The 17,622-nt window shown below is 38.1% G+C and overlaps 1 protein-coding gene across 2 annotated transcripts; it reads left to right on the top strand.

Annotated features, from left to right (window-relative positions):
- The first annotated feature begins 16 nt into the window (after positions 1-16).
- Positions 17-15,728, top strand: CFAP206 (cilia and flagella associated protein 206). 2 transcript variants are annotated; one of them, XM_087914469.1, is made up of 13 exons: positions 17-418; positions 1,441-1,549; positions 2,243-2,326; positions 3,677-3,767; positions 4,954-5,142; positions 6,687-6,845; positions 7,411-7,619; positions 7,870-7,989; positions 12,338-12,536; positions 13,216-13,356; positions 13,806-13,999; positions 14,348-14,491; positions 15,443-15,728. In XM_087914469.1, the coding sequence occupies exons 2-13, from the start codon at positions 1,442-1,444 to the stop codon at positions 15,671-15,673; spliced, it is 1,869 nt and encodes a 622-aa protein (XP_087770595.1). In that variant the 5' UTR covers positions 17-418; position 1,441; the 3' UTR covers positions 15,674-15,728. The 2 variants fall into 2 exon arrangements, with proteins under 2 accessions (XP_087770595.1, XP_087770597.1); XM_087914471.1 differs by lacking the exon at positions 17-418 and adding an exon at positions 644-742.
- Positions 15,729-17,622: the final 1,894 nt, after the last annotated feature.

Here is a 17,622-nt window from a genome sequence, read left to right as displayed (position 1 = left end):
ACGAAGGACTGCTTGCATGGATCAACATGCTTCTTGGGGAAAAAGAAGGGAAGGAAAATCGGTCGTGGGGAAAAGGTGGGAGTGGAAAGTAATCCCGTCTAACCTTCCTCTTGGTTTCGTGAGAAGAACCAAGCTAACCTTCGCACAACCTCGGGCCAGTCGTCAGTCGGCTTTCTAGCGCCCCTTGCACCCATTTTAAAGGGGCCGAGTGGTTTCCGTGGCACAACCTGTGTGCACTGAGAAAGCATAGGTCTCCTGACGTTACCTGCTCTCTTCCCCCCGCCCCCCCGTCCCGATCGTGTGTTTTCTGGAAGCAACAGTTGCGGAAAGGAGAAAAGGTGTATATGACCCGAAGCTAGAAGAGCGGTGAGAAGATCTTTTGGAGGTGTTGTGCCTCCTCTGTTTCTGAAGAATTTCTGTAAGTGAATACATGATCCTCAGTTTCCCACCTGTAGATCCACCTTGGATTAACCCTTTCCCACCTATAGATCCACTTTGAATGCTCCATCTCTGATTTTTCAGCTACCTCTGGGAAGTTAACAAAGCTGCTGCATGGCAACGTGTCATGGATTTAGGAAGTGGGCAGTGAGAAGAACTAGGAAGGAGAAAATAAATGTTCTTAATCACATTCACATGGCATGAAATTGGAAGTGCCATGCTGTAAATTTGTGCAGGTTTTTCTGATGACTGAATCAGAAATCTGTCTGAAATCATACGTTTTGGTCTTTTAGCAGTGTTCTGGGTAGGCATTGTAAATGTCCTACACCATACTTTGACTGTATATGAACAGTAAGAATTCATTTTAATTAACGCTTTTGGGGTTGAAAAATAAGTGATCAAATCTGTTAGTCAAAATTAGTTTGACTAATTAACTAGAATTAGTTTTAAAAACTAGTTAAATGGAGAAAAGGATATTGGAAGACATAAAATAAGAGTTACTCCAAAAATAGCACTGATGAAGATCACTTTATTACTTACTAAGCATCCCTTCACTTGCTAAGGTTTTTGGCCTTCTGCTGATATTGGCAGCAACACCACTATTGTATATGATGCCAAAAATGTTGAAATTACAATGTATGGATGCAGGTGGTTGATCCATGTTTCTAAGTCTTTGGACAGGTAAACTCCTTCTACAGTTGGAAATGTAAAAGACTGAACTGGAAACACGGCCTCTTCCATGGTGCTACAATTCTTAAATTGTCAGAGCATTAAGCCATTGTCTGCTTGGTATAATAAGCTTTATATAACAAACAAGAGCTATTTGGATAAACATTTTGATCAGTTTTCTTGATAGCCATTAATCATGCCAGTCTTTCAGCTAGGATATCCTTGAAAGTTTATAGGTTGGGGAGGGGACTTTAAATATGCAGTATTGTCAATGAAAGCAAGCTTGAAAATAGTAATAGGACAAATGTCCATCTTCCTTTTTTATTGCTGCAGAATGGCTCATTGTCAAGCTGAAAATGTCATCAAGAACATCATCCGTGAAATAGGGCAAGAATGTGCAATGAATGGGCAAAATGTGACAGAAACTCTGGTAGCATTCATGGTAACAGCATAAACAATCAACCTTTTCTATTTAAATTTGGGGTGCTGAGCTATTTTTAACTGGAAGTGCCTACCTGGTTTTTGAGTGGTGTGCTGGGACCATGTGAAAGACATTAAATCACACAACTGTTTAAATATATTGGTTTTAAAAAGTTAATATTAGTAGCCTGAATTATTTCACTACAGGACAAAGTCCTCTTCATTAAAGATAATGGACCTTAATCTAATATTGGATCCAGTGGAGTTGTTAGGTAGATATTTTTCAGTTTCCTATTTAGGGAAGAGACAATAACTGGCTCAAAATCATCTATCTGGCTTTTGTGCCAATGAAAAGAATTCATGGTCTCCCAGCTTCTAACTGAATGTGGCTTTCAGTATGGGGAAGTGGTGACAGCCATTTAAAGTTTTCATCATTGAATGAAGAATAAATCATGACACTTATCTCCTATCGACCAGTGATATAAGATAGCTTCATCTTTTTTCTGATGATTCTGTCTATCGAGTGATGAAACTGTCATTAATCTTTGACCAGATTGCAGTTGAAATACAAAACTAATTTACTGGTGTTGGATCTTGTTAATTTAAATGTAAGTTTTAAGTGTAAGATTTAAATTAGGCATTGCTAAGTACTCTTTAATCCTAAATAAGCATAAAAGAAACACATTAATCAGGAAGCTTCTTTGTCATTTTATAGGTGAAAGCTGTTGTACTGGATCCAAAAAATGGATTTAATGTGGATAAGACTCTAACAAAGGCTGATGTACAGAAACTTATTCAGGTAAATACCTGCTTTGGAACTTACGCAAAAGGGTTCTATTCAATGTTATATATACAAAAATATATAACCCTTTTTATTTTTGGGAGTGGTACACCAGTATAAAATCATTCTTAAAAACATAAAAATCATGGGACCTTGAATTTATGCAAGTTTGGATGTGAGATTCCAGACCCTGTCATCATTCTATGATTGCTCTTGTCCCTTTACATCCCATAGAGATTACCGCATTCCCACTTGCAGGAGTAGTATCAGTTGTGATTGCCTAAGTTGTAGTCAGAAGCTTCAGAGGAAAGGGAACAGTCCCAACCAGAAGCCCCATAGAGTTGTAGTGGTGAGCTGTGAGTGGGTCTGCAGGTAGCATTAACATCCAGGGGCAAGATCAAGGGAACCCTTGACAGATTGTGCAAGAGCTGCCCAAAAGAGGAAGCCAGTTTGGGCTATGTGGACAAGTGGCCAACATCCTTCATGATCAACCAAGCAAGTTGCTCTGAAGAAAAGAAGCTTATAAATAAGACTTATGTTGCCTCATGATTGAACAGGCCCAGCAACATCTGTCACAACTAAGCTTAAGAGAAGGAAAAGCAAATATTTGCAGATGACTTCTATGAAAGAAAAAGGGAGGAGTGCACCATTGCAGTATTATTTAAATATCTTCTAAAAATAATTTGATATCAATCAATTATTAGATTATTTTCTAACTTTCTTACATTGGAACTATCCCCACTGTTCCTCTAGATCAACTCTGTGTGTAAAAATATAATGAAAATGTGGTTAACATATTAACATTCAATGTTTTCCGCCGCAACACTTTGAAATTAAAAATCATTCTCATACAAATTGATTTCTAGAAATAATTACATGAATCCTACTTGGGCCTTTTTGAGATGTGTGGGAAATCCAAAGAATGAAGACATAAATTTCCAAATTGAGTAAAATTGTTTTAAGGCAGATGGAACTTGTCTTGCTAGAGATTTCAGTGTGTTGAAAGACGTAAAAGTTACATAAGTTTTTCCTTATAATCCTAATCTGCTTTAGTAAAAAGAAGGAGCTGATACTTAAAAATAACAGTACTACTAATAAAGTACAATAATATAGTTTTTATTATGTTGCTTTTATGAGATTGTCAGAGATGTCCCATACTGTTATACTCATAAACTAGGTTTCTTTTTTACCAGAATATTACACGAGTAGCATGCAGATATATATGAGATTTGCCTTATATTTCCATTGGAATGATAATGTTTGATTCTAAATTTTGAGCCAAGAGATTAATAAATGTTGCTAGAAATACTGTTTTCATCATTTGCAAGATAGCTTGAAGTAACTTATTTCAGCAGTTTCTCTTTTCAGCTTTGCGTCTATAGACTTCTTGATGTTAAAAATCCATCCTTGAACACAATTAAGATGCAAGTTTATTTTGATATGAACTATACAAATCGAGGTAAGCACTTTGTGGTAAAGTTATATATGGTGAATATATTACTCTGGTAATGCATTCTCATTCATGCTTACATTAGGTCAAAATTTAGATTTTAATGGGGCTTCTTGCCTAGTAAAACATCCACTCTTGTTTATTTAGATATTTATCATTTATAATATTAATATCGAGAGTAAAAGTAAGTAATGTAATAAACAATCACACACAAATGAAAGCAAGGAAGTTATAAATGAAACTTTTTCAAATATTACCAACCTGTACTTTGCCGAGCATTAATAGTCTTTAAATCAATAGTCTTGAAATCCTGAAAACATTATACAGGTAAAGGTATCCTTGCTGGTTTTACTCCACTAGTCACAGTCAATTTTATGGGCCAGTGCTTACCTCTGTTTTGTTAAGCCACTGAGCCAATGCTGTCCAAAGATGTTTGTGGCCAGCATGACATCATGCTGCACTGCAAAGCATTTGGAGAAACACGGAACGCTATCACCTTCCCACAGAAGTGGTATCTATGTATCTACCTACATTTACATGCTTTCAAGCTGCTAGATTGGTAGGAGCTGAGGCAGGTGCAGGAAGCTTAGTCTGTCACATAGTGGTAAGATTTAAACCAAGGGTCTTCAAACTTGGCAAGTTTAAGACTTTTGGAGTTCAACTCCCAGAATTCCTGAGCTAACATGACTGGAGGAGGAATTCTGGGAACTGAAGTCCACAAGTCTTAAAGCTGTCAAGTTTGAAGACCCCTGATTTAAACACTGGAGTATAGACCTTTTCTGATCTTTTTAATCCAGTGAGATAGCGCGCCTGAAAACATATCCTTATCAGATTGATAACACAGATACCAATAAACCAGTAAACTGGTTATGTCTAATTACCAATTGTAAAATATAATTCAATCTGTTTTAACTCAGTGAGGAACCCTACTGTGCCATTAGAATAATTTGGTAGGGTTATAGTAGTATGAATGTGTGGGAAGAGTTGAGTATACACAGGTACTCTTACATAGCTATACTGTACTGAAAGTCTTTTTTATTTCTTTGCTATAGCCCTTTCCTTTCTCTGTGATTTGAATTGAAAGTCTGACTGCAGGATTAAGCCCAGTGAGAGAAAGTCTCTCTGTGTTAGAATATATTGTGGTACGTTAACCTTGGGAATAGCTTTCATGCAATGGTTTTGTGCTTTTTCTTAGTTGAGTTAATTAAGGAACAGCATCATGTTCTAGACTCAAGGCTTGCTCCTGTATCTAGAGAAATTACCGATAATCGAGCGCGTACCCGAGAAGAATTAGAAAGTGTTTATCGAAAGATTGTCAGCTATGTGCTGCTTCGCTCTGGCCTTGGATCTCCTACAGACATTAAAGTCATTAGAGAGGCAACTGGTTAGTAAAAATGTCCAAATAGAAAATTATAGCTTGTTAATAATATTGCATATAGTGATTTGACTACAGTAGTTACTCCAGGATATATTAGAAAAAAATAAATATCACTTTCAATGCTGTCCTTCAGCTTAAGCTGGAAACATTAAAGGTTCTCTGTCTCTGCCATTAAAGGTTCTCTGTCTGTTTCTATGTCCTATCTATCTACACATTTACATCAGAGCTGGTATTCAGCAGGTTCTGACCAGTTCTGGAGAACCAGTAGTGGAAATTTTGAGTAGTTTGGAGAACCGGCAAATACCACCTCTGACTGGCCCCGCCCCCATCTATTCTCTGCTTCCTGAATCCCAGCTGATTGGCTGGGTCTCCTTTCGTTTCCCTGCACAACGGAACGGAACTGGAAAGCAGGTTAGTGGGGTGGGGAGGTAATGGGATTTTGCAGTAACCTTCCCCCTGGAGTGTGGGGTAGGAATGGAGATTTTGCATTATCCTTCCCCCGCCACGCCCACCAAGCCACACCACGCCCACCAAGCCGCTAATATAAAATATTCAGTGTCCAGCAGGAGATATCTATGTTAATTTCTCCCTAGTCAGTCACTATAAACAAGATTGCTTGAGAACAGCTGGCTAATGCAATAATGGAGAACTAGGCAGACGTCACTTCCCATATTGCTAAACTTACCATGATCAGTTGAATTAGCTTCCCATCTTCTTCTATCAATGCTATTATTCCTGGTTCCATTTCCAAAGGAGCTCATAAATGAAGGAACCAGTCAGCAGCCCTAGCAAAAGACTATTCAGGGGCAATACTGTTCAACATCCTGTTTGCTTTCTGCTACAAATTGTTCACTGGGCACTGCATAGCACTGCCTGCTACACAGCTGAGAATTCCCTAAGAGCTTTCTGGAAACTTGGGTTTTTTAGGCATGTGGAACAGATCACTCAAATCGGTTCTCCTGTCCCATGGAGATCCTGGGTGGCTAACAATTGGCATGAGATTTGGTCATGACAAAACTCTTCCATGGATCATGTAACCTCCATTCTGAAACAAACATGACATGCACGGTCCCCTATATGTGTTGAACCTATGACTATTTGAAACTATGGTTGCCATAGAGCACATAAATTCCTGGGCATTGTTGGAACTGGCCTTCAGTCAGTGTGATTAAAGTTGCCCAGCACTGAAAGGCAGAAGTTGTCCATCACTAAGCCAGAACCCATTTTCAGGAGCTCCAGAAAGGATTTTTTTCTGGACTGTAGGACAGTTGAAATACCAACAAGTCTCCAAGCTTGTCTTTACATTTGCACAATGAAATAATGACTACTGATTTTTTTTTTATGAAGCTCCACATGTTAAATATCTAAAATCTTAAAATCTAAACAGAAATTTGCAATAGCAGAACTAAAAAATGAGCAAGAATTATATTCTACGCTAGGCGTACGGTAGGGATTAGAGATGGTCTGTTTCCATACAGGCATTACTGTTCTCCGTTGGAAGTCAGTGTTTTTTCATGATCTGACTCTTTGCATATTTAATATTTTACCAGCTGCCCTGCAGAGTGTATTTCCTCAAACAGAGCTTGCAGCTTTCCTCTCTCTCAGTAAAAAAGAGAAAGAACAGCAATTGAAAGAACTCACCATGATTGTCACAGGAATTCGATTGTTCAACAAGGACTGTGGGAAAGGTGGCGAAGGCATTGACGACTGTAAGTGAATACATATCTACTAATATAGGTTCAGAACATACAGACTTAACCTATTTCTGAACATATCAGAAATGTTCAGAGCTTCTTGGAATTGTTTAAGAACTTCAAGAGAGTTGCTTGAGATGAAAGTTACCTTTAATTCCTCCCACCCCAAAATGATAAGTTATTTTTCTCTGAATATCCTCCAGAACAATCTGATCATAGTTTTTTCCAAAGATAGAAAATTAGATAGAATATTCCTTATTTGTGCTTAATTGATTTAAAGCACGATCCAAGGAGATCTGTGGGTATACATGAAGTCCTTATGCACATTCCCCAATGGGTGATGTTTCCTTTCTCATTGAACCTTTTATGTTTGATGTAGATATTATTGGAGAATCTCGGTTTCTGGGGACACTTTCTGAAGCATGTAGGCGGCTATAGAGGAAGGACTTCTCAAAAGCCCAAGTGTACATCTAAGGGATGGAGAGTGCTCTTTGAGTAATAATTTAGACCTGGGAGTGTGAGGAAAATGTATTTTGCTAATTAAAGAAATGGAACTTTGAGATGAATTGTGTGTCAACAGTGCCAGCGATTCTGAATGAAGCTATCCCAGCAGCCAGCCATCATATAGACATTGAACTGCATGCTTCCCAACAGCTAGCCTACCGATACACGGCCTTGATTGAAATGATGCACCAGGATAAAAACGCTGACATAGAACTGAGGCAGACAGTGTTGAAAGAAGCGCTCTACAATGTCAGACAACACGAAGCTTTCCTCTGCATTATACTGGTGAGATTCCATTGTGTGTTGCAAACGTTCAATATAGCTAAAACTCTCTTAGTGAAAGGTGGGCAAAATTTGAGTGATGGCAAATCACTTTTAGCGGAAATAAGAATATACAATGTTCTCATGTTCTCATTCTTTAAAAAGTGAAATGGTCCAATCTTCAAAGTATTGCTTTTGTTTATTAAGCAACTCGATACAACTTTTATAATTTCCTACAAAAGTTATATCTGCCACCTCTAACATATATTTTCAGTCTGATGTGATCACATGCGCACAAGAAGTTGAAATGATGCAAAAGGAATTTGCAGCCGAGATGGAACAGGTCAACAACATTGTTAAGTCAAAAACGGCAGTGCCCACATCTCTTGTTTATGTGAGTTTCTGAATTTCAAGAATGTTCTGAAATTATAAGCTTTTATTCACCTATATTTAGATATATATTTAAAGTTGATAGATTTACCCAATCAGTCTGGCAGGGTTTTTGAGTGACACACAACTTTACTTTGATAACAGCCTATATTTAAAAGTTAATTAAAAGCAGAAAAATAATATCCAAAAGAAGCAGTGTTTGATTTCCTGCTGAATTTCATTTTAGGAATATCTCTCCCAAATATCTAGCAGTAGACACGGCCAGAATACCAAGTCTCCACTTGCCTTTGTGATGCTTTCCCATGTTCAAAAAATCCTGATAAAATCACTCGCCGTGCTCATCACTTGACTGCACTGTGGTTGTCAGGAAAAAGATCCAAGAGAGAGTCTGAGAAATGAACTTTCAATGACATGTTACATTGCATAACTTGGTACGACATCAAGAAATCACTCACTGTTTTGCAATAGCTTTCTGCCTTATAATGTTCCTAAAAGTTTATGCAGGTGCTTTGGAATAATTACCATGAAGCATTTCCAATCTCCCTTAGCACTTCATCAATCACTTCATCCAATTTGTCATGTTTTATCTTTTTTTTTTTAATCCAAGGAGTTACAGAAATATCTTCCTTAAATTTAACATCACTAAACCTGTGAAATATATTCCTCTAGTAACTGAATCCAATTGCAATTTTATTCATTGCTTTTATTGAGCCCAAAATTGATGTGAAAAGGAGAGGAGAAAACTAAATGTCACATTTTCTGGAGACCTTGGTACAGGCACCTCCTCGTTATGTGGGACCGGTCCTCATTCCAGATGGTTAAGTGGTATTTCACAGCATGCTTTCTTTTAGAAGTGATTGCTATTGTGCTTTTTGGGCAGAGATATATTTGGGGTGGGGTGGAGGGCGATGGGCTTCCTACAGTCATAGAAACAGAGAACGGCATATGGTGTGAATCTTCTAATCATCGTGTTAAAAATCTTAACACATATTATACAACAAATGTGAGGGCCCAATTCCCCAGTTCTTATGTTGGTTATCTACTTTACAACCAAAATAATGTTCATTGCATTTTTTTGACAAGTTTTGTTTCGGAAATTTAAATGCAAATTCATCACACATATCACAGGATGAATTATACTGTTTTGTGGCATTGTAAATAAGCACAACATTATTACAACCAAATATTTGAGTACAGAGAATGTACATAACATGCTTCCATTGTGAGCTCTGTACCAGACTGATAAGGAATTGTTCTGCAGGCAGAGACTGCATTTAGACATGTCTAAACACAACTCAACCTGCACAGTGTTGTTACAAATTGTTACAAATATGCTAACATAGCTAAAATATAGTACTATAATATTACTAAATAAACTTACTGACCTGTATCTCTGCTTCCCTTTTTATCGAGGTTTTTGAGTCAACTGTCTTCTCACACTTGTTCCTTTGTCTTCCAGTGGTCTTGTTTGTCCAATTAAGATTTGGGGCAGGTCATTCAACTTGGGTAATGCTGTCAAGAGTACTGAATCTGGGGGTCAAACCCCAACATCTTAAATTGATGTTGGTCTTTTTGGACCCAGTGTTTAATACTTTTGATTAACAGACATTGCTGTCTGGGGTACAGGCCCTGAACATCATTGGCTAAGCATTGCATTAGTTCAAGTTTTCTTTGTTTTCTTTTGCAATTGAGATATCCCTTGAGGATTAGTTCCAACTCCTATTTTGTAATCCTTTGTGCTCTTATTTATTTAATTTCAGTTTCTATAGTCATCGACTCCTGTATTACTGGTTGGCTAGCTGTAGTTAAAAACAATACAAGCAATCCTTGATTTATGTGGGAATTGGAATTGAATCCCATGGTCATTAGGCAAGGCCACTGGCCCAATCTCAAAGACAACACAAAGAAATCCAGTCAAGTCCTATCCTTTATTTGCTTACATCTAATGGACAGTATCTTGCCAGACTAAAGCTTTAACATTCTAACATACTAGATCAGAGATGGTACTCAGCAAGTTCTGACCAGTTCTGGAGAACCGGTAGCAGAAATTTTGAGTAGTTTGGAGAACCAGCAAATAGCACCTCTGACTGGCCCTGCCCCATCTATTCTCTGCCTCCTGAGTCCCAGCTGATTGGCTGGGTCTTCTTTTGTTGCCCTGCACAGGAGAATGGAGCTGGAAAGCAGGTTAGTGGGATGGGGAGGGAATGGGGATTTTGCAGTATCCTTCCCCTGCCACACCCACCAAGCCATGCCACGCCCACAAAACAGTAGTAAAAATTTTTTGAATCCCACCACTGTACTAGATATATCTTTTCTGCAGTTTCAATATCTTGCCAGGTGATAAGCTGATTTTAAACCCTTTTAAGATCCATCTAGCAAGGGCACAGATAGTCACTTGATGATTGTTGAATCCAGTGGATTTGATAGAAAACCTGTAGCTTTATTGATGCAGGCTCTGGTTGTTTCTCAGTTAGATTATTGCAATTGTTTCTTGGCAAATCTTCTCTCTGTTTTCTGATCCTAATCCAGAACTGAGTCATTTGGCCTGTTCTACAGCTTCCAACTTCAGCTCATATTTTGTTAACCTGTAGGGTTCTTCCCAGCATCCTGTTCAGACCATATGAAATGTGTTTAGAGCCCGCTGGCACAAACTCCCAGTATCACTCCATTCTTAATTCTGTTCATTTATCACATACCCTGGCCAGAGTCTTCTTATTGTTCCTCATTACAGGATCATGATCTCCAAGCTTTCAAGGACTTCATCTTGTTTTATCAAATAGATTTTTTCCCAGAACTGTCATTTGCCATTACATTTGCATCATACCTGCTCTATGTTTAATTTGCCAACCAAAGAATACTTGCTCAATGTGACATGCACACTATATATGGCAAAAAAATGCATCAACTACTTTGTTTAACTTTTAAAGCACCTGCAGGAGATCTGAACACAGCTGTGATACCCCGGGGCGTGGCACAAAGGCAACACAGTCACATAAATAAGAAGAGTCCCTTTAATACCTCCAACTTGCCCCCAATGTCCAGGTGACCTTCGATTGGAGAAAAAGAAGTCTTTAAGTGGAGGAAATTCAGTCCAAAAACAAAGTACGTACAAGCTGTAAATAAAAATCCTCACAAACCACGCTGCAGCAATTAACTTGACAGGGCAGGAGAAGGAAATCTGTGTGTGTTTTGCTGAAAGCCCAGCAAAACACACACAGTTGGGAAGAAATCAGGAACCCAGATAAGCCTCCACGATACCAGACAATTCATGATTTGCTCCCAACAACTTTGCTGTGCACATCTTCCCTTTTTAAACACTGTGTTCTCAGCTGCAGCTAATGAAGGGAATCAGGGCCCTTTCTTCCCCTGTAAGCCATGCAACTCATGTTGCTCCCTTCTCCGTTCCTCTCTGCCTTGCTCTACCTCTCCCTGCTCTGCCCAGGCAGACTTTGCTCTTCCCCGGTTTCTTCCACAGCCAATGGAGCCTCACTCACACTCCATCAGCTGCTTGGCCTCCCCCTCAGAATCAGATTCCGACAGGGTCATGACAACAGCATTTCTGACAGTATGTCTGGATTAGCTTTAAAGGTACCTCCCCAATCCATACACAAGTAGCCCTTGACTTAAAACCATTCGCTTAGTGACCACTCGAAGTTACAGCAGCACTGAAAAAGGTGATCTATGACCATTTTTCATACTTACGACTATTGAAGCTTTCCTGCGGTCACACATTATCAAAATTCAGAGGCTTGGCACCTGGCATATATTTGTGACAGTTGCAGTGTCCCAGGGTTATGTGATCACCTTTTGTCAACTTCTGACAAGCAAAGTCAATGGGGGAAGCCAGATTCACTTAGCAACCATGCTACTGACTTAACAACCTTGGCACGAAAAACCATAAAATGGGACAGAAATCACTTAATAATTAACTAACTGTCTTGCTTAGCAATAAAGACTTTGGGCTCAATTGTGGTTGTAAGTCAAAGATTACCTATAGACACATCCACAAACACACCCCTTATATACATTTTTGATGGACATACCTTATAATATACAAGGTGCGTACCAGTGGTAGGATTCATTTTTTTTTATTACCGGTTCTGTGGGCGTGGCTTGGTGGGTGTGGCAGGGGAAAGGATACTGTAAAATCTCCAGTCAGAGGCGGTATTTGCCTGTTCTCTGAACTACTCAAAATTCCCGCTACTGGTTCTCTAGAACTGATCAGAACCTGCTGAATACCACCTCTGGTGCGTACAAAATAGGTTCTGCATACTTTTGACAAATGGACAATACAGTTTCGCAGCCATAATAGAAACATATTTTTAGATGTATATATATATTTTTCCTTCTAGCCTATATTTATTGGACTTTCTAACCTTTGGACCAGTTTTCAAGATGAAATATTGGTGCTCAGTTTCCTCAATAATTTGACCGTCAGTCTCCAGCAGTTCTTAGAAACCCACGCATTAATCTTTCCCGAAGAGTTGATAGTGCCTCTTCTTGAAGGCCTTGTTATCAAAAGTGATGAAGAAAGGTTATTAAAAAATGCTGGTAAGTAGAAGGAGTAAATAAAAAATGGAAGCTGCTATATATTCTTTGCAATTGTGAAGTTTGGGGGTGGGGGAACAAAGTAGCAGTCCCCATGCCTTTAAACCATATAATATCAAGAATCTCTCGTATCTTTATTTTTGTAGACAAAATAACATGTTTTGCATTCATACTTTTCTTATACTATATTGATATTTTAAGGAAATATTGACAACATAGTTCCATGGCCTAAGTTGGAATTGGTTCAGGATAGAAAAATATTATAGTGAACTTTTTATCCCTCAGGGAGAAGGCAGCGTGATGTTAAACATGAAAAATGAGCATGAAATAGAAAAATGTATTTAGCTTCCAATCTGAAACAAATGCTGCATTCTGGAACTTCTGGAACAAACACAAAGTGTTCTGGATGATGCAGGATCCAATTGCAACATTATCCTGGGACATGTATACAACTACTCAAAATTTCCGCTACCGGTTCTCCAGAACTGGTCAGAACCTGCTGAATATCTAGTTTGGGCCCAAACTACTGCAAGCTAGCTGTTCCGCACATGTAATGATTCATGTATGATCTCTTTTGAAGACATTGATGAGAACATCCCAGGGAATACTACAGGCCCTGGCCTTAGGTGTCCTGTACTGGCTAAGGCTTTAATTCGTGTTCTTCTCAATTTATTCGTTTTAGATGACAAAGTAAATCCTGCTGATTTTGTCAAAGAAGAATGGTTCTTTCCAGAAAGTACAGTTAATTTTAGTCAACTGCTGCTTCAGTATCATGGTTTTTGTGCATACACTTTTGCTGTTAAGGATGGCCTTCTTATCCCAGGTAATTATAGATAATTCTTGCTTTAAATATTTTTTAATATAATAAAAATATGATATATTTAAAGATCAGATATATATTTAAATATATTTAAAGATCAGATCATATGAAAGGGTTATAAATTGAAGACAGTGTTATTTAGGACACTTCTCAGATTCATGAGCATGATATGAATGTAGCATGATAATTGCTTCCTGATGCTATTTGCTGTGCAGCCACACTATATTAGTGTCTCTCTATCTCCCTCTTTTCTCCTCTTCTCTCCCCCTTTTCTTTTAAGAACGCAGCTGAAAAACAGGGAGCAGGAGAGGAGGGGGAGAACACAATGTAAAAATTGGGCTAAGCTTTTTTAAAAAAAGAATCTGTATATTGCATGTTTTCTTCATTCAAAAGTTAAGAAAATTATGTTTAGATATATGTACAGTGAATGTTTTGTGCTTTTCATTTTTTAGGAAATCCTTCCATTGGAGTCTTGAAACATAAGGAGAGATATTATTCTTTTAATTCTAAGGAAGCTGCATATGCTTTTGCCAAGTGTCCAGATAAATATATTAAGATGGTAGCAGAAAAAGCAAAGGAATGTGCAGAGCTTATTCAGCTGCTTGAGCTTCACCATCAGTTTGAATACTTGGCTCCTTATTCTCAGGTGCTCCATTATATTCTTCAATAATTGCTTTAAAGAGGCACTGCTGGAAAACACCTATTCTAGGAAGCTGACTAGAATATCTCTCAAAGCAAAGGTGGAACTTGGTGCAGTGGTGATGTCTGCACTGTTGGTAGTGAGTTTAGCTCTGCAGACTTCCCAATTTGAAATACGCTAAGCAATCGGTAACTGATATTCTTCTTAGGCATGCTTAATGAGAAGAAAGCAGTGAGCCATACTACTAAAAACATTTTCTTAAAAAATTCAGATTGAGTTTCTGTGGCATTGGTCCAAAAATTAAGGAAAGGGGATGAGAATAACGTTTTGTTTTTATTTGTGCCGTTGCTCCAGTTTAGAACTAAAGACAAACATTTACAGCAGCCAATCTCAAAATGTGACACCAGTACGCAGACTGATACCCACATTTTGCCACCAACAATTGTGAAGAATTATGAGTGGAATGAATGGGAGTTGAGGAGAAAAGCCATTAAACTGGTCTGTATCCTAGCCTGATAATTGAACTAAAAGGGCTGGAATTTTTGTCCCACAATCTCAGTTAATTACTGGAATTCCCAATTTTCCAGTTGAACAAAATATCTAGTTTTGGTAAGATCTGAGATTATGAGACAAAATATTCAGATTATTAAAGCTGGGGCGATGGTTGATTATTTGCAAGAAATGTGAACTAAGAAGATTGAGAATAATCATTTATACAGTATGCAGAATAGACTTTTTATTTATAGCCCATGTTTGAATATTCTTTGCAACTATGTAAAGCTCTGAAAGTTTTAAGTTTGAAATGTTAATTAATTTAACAGTGTTTGAGCTCCAGTTTAAAACAATTTTCTACAAGTTTTCCATAAGATCTGCTCTTGTTTGCTCTTACACTATTTTAATTTTTAAGTGTTTTTAAAAAGTAAATTTTCTTTTGAAGTTTTGTAATGGAAAGCCAGGATATATATTTAATAAATTATCATGGCATAAATTGCCCTTGTTCTTTTTAACATGTAAGAAGAAAGCTATGCTAATTCAAAATGGTACAGTACACTTATAAGCCAATGGATTCTCCAGAATGAAGTTAATCTTTATTTTTAAACCAGAAACTAGAGAAGATTGAATGAGGCTCTTGAATCTATATTTACTCGTAGATAATAGTTCAGCTGGAAATTTAATTCATAGAAGTTTAACTGAATTAAACAGATGCCTGTTCTGCCTTTGCCCTCTCTATTACAAGAGAAAAGTCTAGACTGTGCCAATTTTAAAACAGAAATCTTCTCAAAATGATTATTTCCTATTAACAATCTAGTTGACCTAGATTTATAGTTATAGTTTCATATATGTTAGCTTTCAATTACTGGCATTCCAGCATTAAAACATATATGCAGTGAATCCATATAATTTCAAGAGTGTGATTTTGCTTAGTTGCATATATTTTTCTGTATTCAGGCCAACTTGCGCCAAAAGCTAACTCATTCAATGCAAACTAACCTCAGCCATATGAGACGGGACAACTGCAGCCAAGTATACTTGTTAAAGGATTCTAGCTCACAAACTAAGCGAGAGAACAGTAGCAATGTACCGAAGCCACAGATTTTCCTAGCTGGTCTTCGTGGAGGAACACCCCCAACTACTCATATGACCAAAGTGAATTTAACTAGAGCAGTTGATGAAACATAATTTTGTTGTTTAACTGAGAATAAAATCAATAAATTAAAATGTTTAAAAATATAAATGAGTGTCCCTTTTTTTTTGTTGGAAGGTTGGAAATACATTTCATGAGTAGGAGGGTGGGGGGCTCCAAATATCAATAATAAGCTGCAGTATATTCATGCCCAGACCTGTCCCTCTATGATGTCCTGTATTAAACGATAACTTAATTTTATCAAATATAAATTAAGATACACTGCATCTCATCGACTGCACTTCAGTTTCTTATTACTGATATTTATTTCTTGCATTTTCAGATTGCTTATTCTCTTAGTCATGACTAAAGTCTGGAATGACTAAATGCCGAAGGCGCACGGAATGCTGTTACCTTCCCACCAAAGTGGTCCCTATTTTTCTACTTGCATTTTTACATGCTTTCGAACTGCTAGGTTGGCAGAAGCTGGGACAAGTAACGGGAGCTCACTCCGTTACGTGGTGCTAGGAATTTGAACTGCCGAACTGCCGACCTTTCTGATCAACGAGCTCAGCATCTTAGCCATTGAGCCACTACATCCCTATAGGCCTGCCTTACAGCCTCAGAATCCCACAGTGACTTTATATGTATATATGGTTGGTCATATTAAATCTCAACCTCAACAACCAATATTCCTATACACAGACATTGTGGGGCAGGAAAGGCATGTTTATTAATGTAACAGTAAATGGAAAAAAATGCTACCAGCACATGCATTGCTTAGAGCAGGGGTCCCCAACCACTGGTCCCCGGACTGGTACCGGTCCGTGGATCATTTTTTACTGGGCCGCAAAGCTTGAGCGCCGCCATCTTGTTTCGACGGCGCTTCCGGGTTTTTGGTTGGAAAGTGCTTCCGGGTTTTCAGTTGGAAAGCGGCGTTTGGGTGCTCGCGCCTTAGTTTCGTCGAAGAGGGTGGGGGCGGCTTCGAACGAAGAGCCGTCCTGATGGCGGTGGAGTCTCGCGTTACTCAGGTACCGGTCCGTGGAAGAATAAATAATCGTGAAACCGGTCCCTGGTTCAAAAAAGGTTGGGGTGCACTGGCTTAGAGGACATCACTTTTACACTGGGAAATAGAAAAAAGAAGACAAGAGAACAAGGCAGTGACAAACTACTTACACATTGTTGCCAAGAAAACTATGAACGCATTGACATAATTACTAGGACCTGAATTTGAAGGACTTTACCATGAGGATACAGTATAAGTGACTGGAGTGGGCAGGCAAGAGTTAAAAACCAAAAACTAATTTTAGTATAACAAAAACCAAACCAATGTCTGAGGTGTAAACAATCCAAGATGAATGACTCACACTCCAGGAAAGGTCATGCCATCACAGTATACATCTGCCTAAAAGTGCTCCAGAACACTATTTCTCAAACTTTTCCCTCTCAAGACCACCTCCCACTTTTAAAAAGTGCTTTTGCTTATACGAATTAGATTTATTGATATTAACCATATTAAAAATTAAAATTGATGCATTTGCAAAAAAAAAATATTGATCCATGTAAAATTAACAGTAATGAGCCCATTAGATACTAACATATTTTTCATGAAAAACCTTATAATTTTAACATAATAAAGATAAGTGTTGTTTTACGTTTTTGCAAATATCTTCCATATTTGGCCAATAATTTTGATTTAGTGGACCCTTGAGATTGTCTCTGGCGATCCTCAGGCTACACTTTAACAAATATTGTTCTAGAAATAGCTTCGTTTCATTGGGAGAAATCCCGGCTGTAAAAGATGGCATTGGACAGTGATTCTACTGTCCGTTCCAAAAAAAGACACAAGAAGAGATCAGACCTTAGGTGCGCTCTACTAGCTCAGGGTTTCTCAAACTTGTCAACCTTAATACATGGGCCCAAAGGTGCTTTTCCCCCCAAAAAGATAACTGGACCTTCTTGTTTTTTTCCTTGAAGAAAAAAGATCTCCATCATCCAGCCCGAA

This window comes from Pseudonaja textilis, chromosome 1 (assembly GCF_049901715.1).
Source record: "Pseudonaja textilis isolate UNSWEBS1 chromosome 1, rPseTex1.2, whole genome shotgun sequence".
In the NCBI taxonomy this organism is placed as follows: domain Eukaryota; kingdom Metazoa; phylum Chordata; class Lepidosauria; order Squamata; family Elapidae; genus Pseudonaja; species Pseudonaja textilis.
This window is presented reverse-complemented; position numbering and strand designations above follow the sequence as displayed.

Excerpts from the sequence above, each read along its gene's own strand:
- CFAP206 (XM_087914469.1), top strand. The coding sequence starts at position 1,442 with ATGGCTCATTGTCAAGCTGAAAATGTCATCAAGAACATCATCCGTGAA. Across the intron at positions 2,327-3,676 it reads ATGTACAGAAACTTATTCAG|CTTTGCGTCTATAGACTTCT; the intron begins GTAAATACCTGC and ends TTCTCTTTTCAG. Across the intron at positions 13,357-13,805 it reads GGATGGCCTTCTTATCCCAG|GAAATCCTTCCATTGGAGTC; the intron begins GTAATTATAGAT and ends TTCATTTTTTAG.